General features: G+C 45.8%; 1 protein-coding gene across 1 annotated transcript; it reads right to left on the bottom strand.

The window, feature by feature from the left end:
• Positions 1 to 673: 673 nt before the first annotated feature.
• LOC127301775 (cytochrome P450 76M5) lies at positions 674 to 4,661 on the bottom strand. The gene is made up of 3 exons (XM_051332043.1): positions 4,491 to 4,661; positions 3,241 to 4,054; positions 674 to 1,366 (listed from the first exon to the last, which is right to left on the bottom strand). The coding sequence occupies exons 1-3, from the start codon at positions 4,580 to 4,582 to the stop codon at positions 749 to 751; spliced, it is 1,524 nt and encodes a 507-aa protein (XP_051188003.1). The 5' UTR covers positions 4,583 to 4,661; the 3' UTR covers positions 674 to 748.
• Positions 4,662 to 6,860: the final 2,199 nt, after the last annotated feature.

Raw genomic sequence — 6,860 nt, 5'->3', positions numbered from 1 at the left:
CACAATTACGTCATTTTAGTGCCACATATCATGATACATTAGGTGAATGTTCATCTAGAAGTAATAAGCATATGCCAACAATCCCCACTCGAGCTCCTTAATAACCTCCTTTGTTATCATGGAACCACCGTCTATAATTCTGCCCACCTTGCTACTATCATGCTTGAATTTTAGCTCATCCGAAGCCAATACCTCATAAATTATCAGCTCACTACGACATACTCCATACATCGTGGCATTTGGTTTCGGCATTTTCGACTCGCCGCATGCGTTACCCTATCGCAATAAATTCAAATAACTGCAATACACTCATCAGGCATATGGCATGCTGGATCACATCGAAAACACACCATTTTGTCAGCCAAATGTATAATAGCAAGGCTATGTGCGTCGGCGCTTGGCCAGCAACAACCATATTGGCATGGCTAGCTCGTTGGATTGGGTCGCGCGGACGTGCAAGGGCGCATAAGGAAACGCTAGTCGATGGGCTAACGTGGGATGCTACACTGGCCTCGAGGGAAGTCCTGCAGCGCTAGATTGGGTCGCGGTGGTGCTAGCGCGGCGTCCATGATCAATTATCATCCTTTTTTTCACTGTCAACACAATTTTTACACAACCATTACAATTTATCACTACCTCGTTTTCTACATATAGTTTTTAACACAAAACGAAATCATACAAGCCGCACAAACCATGTGCATGCGTGCTGCATAATTACGTATAATCATCAATAGGGACATTAGTTGCATCACTGGAACAACGGAACGGGCACAGCCTTGAGGGGCGTGAGCATTTTGAGAGACGTGGCAAACCTATCCCTAACATCCACGTCGCACGGCTGCATCCCTTCGGGCAACCTCCATTCGAATGCGTGCAGCAAAGACGCGAGGATCAGCGTTACCACCCTTGTCGCCATCGGCGTCCCGGGGCATGCCCTCCTCCCCGCTCCGAACGGCATGAACTCCGCCTGGTCCTTGCTCCTGAAATCCAAGTCTGCCCCTAGGAACCTCTCTGGCACGAACTCTTCAGGCTGCGTCCATGATGCCGGGTCGCGCATAATGGCCCACAGGTTGACGATCACTTTGGTTCCCTTGGACACCGCGAAGCCGCCGACCTCGGCACCGTTGGCCATGGCCTCGTGCGGCATCATCAGCGGGCTCGCCGGGTGCAACCGCATCGTCTCCATCACCACGGCCCGGAGGTACGGCATCTTGCCGATGTCAGACTCGTCCGGGTGCTTCTTTGAGCCGAGAGCTTCCCGCAACTCGTCGCGGACCTTTGTCATCACGGCAGGTTGCCGTAGTAGCTCGGCCATTGTCCACTCCACCGTGATTGAGTTCGTCTCTGCCCCTGAAATGAAGAGGTCCTGGCGACACGTACACAACATTTCTGCTTAGTTTACATTCCTGCCGGCACTGTGAAGCGACAAAATTTTAGGAGAACCATCATGCATTAATGCGTTGAATAGAAGAATTGGCATCGGAGTGCGGTGAAAGACACTTCCTTTGGAGTAGTATAAGATCCGATTTCATTAGGTTAGACATAGTGGAGAGTAACATTAGAGAATAACATTAGGTAATAACATACACATGTTACTACTCTATGTGTTACTACCTCTATAATGGTTAGTATCATAGGTGTATTAACATAAAATGCTATATTTATTAAGTTAGATTCATCTTGCCTTGAAATGTATGATGTAATGATAACATAGCTAGTTAGCACTATCATCTTTTTCCTCAATTAATACCATACCATGTCATCAAAATGCTTAGTTGGTATGGCATGTTGTTGATGGTACTACCTATGTTACTTCCCACTATGAGTAGTCTTATTCCCTCCAAAAAGTATAAGTTCTGATTTTAAATGAAATTGTTCTGGAAATATTTTTCCAGCTCATTTCCCGATAGCAGCAACGGTATGCTAATTTGTTCTCTAATGCGGACAAATATTTATTTTGATATGGAGATATTCATACATGAATGATATGGAGAGCAACAACGGTATAGCCATTAGCCAATCATGATCAACTTCGGCTTGATAACGGATGCTCTATCCACCAGAAGAGCGGAGCAGTATGGAGAATAATGGATGATCTAGTCAGCATATCTAGTATATTGGTCTGTTCCAAATTATAAATGTTCTATTTTTTAAAATTGTATATATCTATAGTTCACACCCATTTCAGTATGAGAGTTAACTTATTGCAGTCTATAAAGAATTCATATTAGAATATCGAAAACACCTTATAATTTGAAATGGAAGGGGTGCTACATATTAAATAGATAAATTTAAATTACCCCCCCCCCCCCTTTAAAATAGGTGTTTCAACTTTTTCTAAATACCGATATATCTATAACTAAAATGCATTTACATACATCCATATCTAGATAAAATTGAGACACTTACTTTTAGATGGAGGGAACATATGATAGTTGCAGTAATTAGATGAGGGGTGCAACTTTTGTGGGAAGGTGAGAGGCGCACCATGTAAGCACTTGGTTACTAATTGAGTTGCAGAGGCATATACAAATCTCATGTCGATTTCTTAACCGTAATTTTTGATACCTCTTACCACCAACAAGAGCTGAATTATGATTTTTCGGTGCCGTATACTATTTTCGAGGTCCAGTTTAGGGTAGTCCCGCATGGAATGAATTTCTTACCGCCAATGGTAGGCTATTGTGGTCGCCAAGAGCCAGGATTCAAGTCTGGGACCTTTGGTTTTTGTTCCTTGTTGTAAAACTCACTAATGGACACATCCAGGCAAAGCTTTTGTCTGCATTAGTCAGAGCTTTTCCGAGATAAGAAAAAACATTGACTAATATATTTTGTGTATTCCCAGTGAAAAATAAAAATATCAACATCTTATAAGAATAATCTAATGCTGTAATTTCTACCTCCATATCGATCTAAATATAATTAATTTTATATGTGTGAGTTGTTAAAATATGAGAAGTTTGACCACATGCATGCTTTGAAACATTTTTTTAACGGAGTGGGTATATTTTCAAATCAAGGAATTAAACATACGGCTCTTTGCCGACCTCCTCAAGTCAATGAACCAGCCAACTTTGACATCAAAACTGGTCCATGCAGATGCATGTCAGGTAATGGTGCAAATTGCGATTTTGCCTCGAAAGCATTTTATCCTTAAACTTGTTGAACTTTGTACGGATTGTAGTAATTTATAGTAGTAACATACTAGATAGCAGTCCAGTATGAAAACGACTCACGTACCTGAAGAAAACAATTGAGAGACTCGAGACTGAGCTGATTCTCCGAGTGAAGCTGGAGTAGCACGTCCAAGAAATCATCGTTCCTTTCACCTGCGGCGGCACCTTTCATGCGGCGGCCAACGATCCGATCGAAAAAGTCACTGAACCTCCTAAGGTGCTGGGCGCTGCGCCGACGGCAGCCCTGCAAGTCGAGCGCGGAGAGCACGGGGAAGAGGTCTGAGAGGTTGGGCCTTGTGAACTCCTCCACCATGCCCCTGATCAGCATCTCAAGCTCCTGTGCCCCTTCCGAGCTCATGTCGGCCACGTCCTCGGAGAAGAGAACGTTGGATACGAGGTTAAGCACCCCGGAGAAGACGACGCGCCCGACTTCCACGGTCTCGCCGGCGTGCCCGTGGAGGCAGCCGACGAGCTCCCTCACCTTCTCCTCCCGCACAGCACGGGTCGCGTCGAGGCTGCGCGCCGAGAAGAGGTGGTTGGTGCACACGGCGCGGAGGCGCTTCCACAGCGGGCTGGTGCACGGCAGCCAGACGATGGAGCGCTCGTGGTTTCCAAGCGCGCGCCCGGCGTCCGTGATGGACCGTGCCGCCAGGAGGTGATCGTACTTCTGCAGTACGTCGCGGGCGCCCGCCGCGGAGGAGGCGACGATGGCAGTTGTGGTGCCAAACTTGAGGGACATGACGGGGCCGTGCACTGCGGCGAGCTTGGCAAGGGCGTGGTGCGGCTCGCCTTGCAGGTCGAAGATGTTGCCGAAGAGAGGAATTGGCACCGGGCCCGGCGGCCGCCGCGCATTGCTGGAGCTCGCGTTCGAGCTGTTTCTGCAAGAGACGAAGACTTTGTAGAGGACGCATGAGGCGGCAGAGATGTAGAGGAGCCATTGCATAGTGGAAGCTTCCATCTTCGATTCTTAGGAAGTTAGGATGATGCTAGCAAGTACGGCAGTTGGTGGGATCGATTGAGCAGTATGGTCATATATAGTGGCGCCGCGAGCATATTTTTTTACGATATTCTAACAGAGTTAAGAACATTCAAACAAAACAGTTCGCTAATGTTCAATGTCGTTCTTCTTTTCAATAGATTATATATAAGCGTACGTCAACACAGTTTAAATTCTTCACAGTTGCAGCGCCAACAGGAGAGGCATGATGGAATTATGGACAGGGTGAGATAGACTATACGTGCTCTGATTCTCCTGATCCAATGCAAAGATTAGACTGGCACTATAAAATTAAGTGCCGATGGCGTCCATGTTACCTGTTCAAAACCCACCAGTGTTTGATTGTGGACATGCCTCTGACTTTGTGAGCAGACGAACATGTTCCCCGGCCGCCCATCCAACCGCCCATCGGAGGATTCCCGGGCGTGATTGGGCGGCTGGATGGTATGAGACCGTGCTGGTTTTCCTATGAATCAACCTTGCTTACAACTTACCTGCCTCTGCCACTATAAGACACATCGTCTCTTTTTAAAACGGGGAGATTGCAAGAAGACAATGGCAATACAATACGAGCTCGCCCACCGCCCAGAAGGTGGATGAGCCCCCAGATTTTGCGTGAGCGGCGCTGTGTCTTCGTTTTTGAAAAGTATATCGTTGCCATTATCGTGGAGTCGTACGTGTATCCGGTGGGTGATTGAGGCGGACGGCGACGGCAGTCGTGTCGCGCGCGTTGCGGAGGCCGACATCGCGAGTTGCAGTAAACAACCATGGCAGGTCGGCTGCTATCTCCTCGGACCCTGATGGTGATGGCAAACTTACTAGGGATGGTGGGAGAGTAGTGATGGTAAAATCAGAAGAAGATTAGCGGATAGGAGCGTGACCTAACAAGATAGACCACTTGCCCTGCCAGTTGGGTTTTTTTCTATTCCAGCCGTGCCACTCAATTCACCCCAGTTGCATACCTGCAAATCAGAATAGAGCGGTCAACTCATATTTGCACATCTCTGCAAGCAAAGATAGTGGCTAGTGGGACGGAAAAACCCTACGCAGGATCAAAATGAGTACACACCACCTCAATCACGAATCTCCAAATCAGAATTACATATTGTCCTATTGGATTTCAAAAGAGAAAATTTGTATGTATGTCAGCATGGTAGGTCCTACAAATTAACACCAAAATGCATCAACAACTTGGATTCCGTGATTCGCGGCTATTTAATCGTCCACTTATTGTTAAACAACCGTGGAGTCTAATTTGTGCCCCGAACAGCCTATGTCACGTATGCTTAAAGTACTCTCAAATGGAGGCTTACTTCACACCATTTTCTATCGGCAATATTTGACTCGCCGGTGTACACAGTAGCGTCTCGGCTTATGTTGTCGAAGAACGGTATGATTTGGAGAATTTTGAATGCTCATATGGTCCGTTTTGGCGTCACTTTTTTGATAGCACGTGGGCAATGTCTTCATCCAATAACCTAGAGATGACGATGCCACCTTGTCGGTTTTTTTGTGAAAAAACAACATGAATAGTGGGTAAGTGAAGATGTTGACAAGGTAAAGAGCGTGATCGATGACCTCGTTGTTGGGCATTACACACTAACACAAGCGACATGGTATTATTTAGTGATTGGGTTCAGCCTCGACTTGTAGACGAGATGGATCTATTCCCGTTGAGGGAAGCGACCTCTAGCACAAAAATGTGATGACCCAGAGAGGCGTTGAGGATTGCTCTACCGACGCACCTCAACTTTTGTAGATAACCTTTCCGTCAGCTCAAAGTTCACAACAAATCCACCTAAACCTAATTTCTGAAATGATCAACTTGAGAAGTAGGTGTCTCCCGAGGGAACATGTCTTCCATCATATGAGATACACGTAACGAATTATCCGTTTGTTGTCTTTTATAGGTCCAATGACTTGTGTACAATTGAACACATATACCCTTGGCGGGGAGAAATTTTTTTTTTAGATAAAAGACAGATATGCCCAACTTTAAATTAATAAAGTCAAACGAGATTTCATAGACTATTCCAAACATGATACCGCATACAGCTTAGTCAACAAAACGAGCACATAGACTCGACACGCTGGGCCTAAAGAACTTGGCCTCATGTAGAAGTACAACTCGCGCATCTCACTAATCATCCAATAAAATACCCCCTGGTCTATAGTTTTGGAGTTTATAATCCAGAATGTAAGAACAACACAGTTTTGTATATAAGGCCAGTGTGATGGTTAGCCACTTTCTTTTCAATAGTGAGCTTATTATGAATTTGCCACAACACCAAGGACTGCGCTAGAAAAAACACCCAGATTAATCTACGTGGGTACCCTGCCAGGCTAGACAAGATATGGTGCAATTGAGAAAAGTTGGCTCGCCGCCAATTGCACCCAAGAAGCTAGCGCATCACACTCCAAGAGAATGAAGCTAACAAACATGTGAAGAAGATGTGGGAAGCATCGTCAGGAGCCCCACCCAACGCACAACCACCATTAGAAGGACTTTTGCGAGCAGCAATGTGTATACTGGAGGAGAGTTTGTCTAGAATCAGCTGCCATGAGAAAATTTTGATGTTTAGCGGAACCACCACACTCCAAACGTCTTTAAAGTGTACCACCATCACTCACTGCGACAATTTGGCTTACAAAGACTTAATCAAAAAATAGCCTGATCCTTCAAGGTG

Source organism: Lolium perenne, chromosome 5, assembly GCF_019359855.2.
Source record: "Lolium perenne isolate Kyuss_39 chromosome 5, Kyuss_2.0, whole genome shotgun sequence".
Taxonomy (NCBI): Eukaryota; Viridiplantae; Streptophyta; class Magnoliopsida; order Poales; family Poaceae; genus Lolium; species Lolium perenne.
The sequence above is the reverse complement of the archived record's forward strand: the minus strand, read 5'-3'. Positions and strand labels throughout refer to the sequence as shown.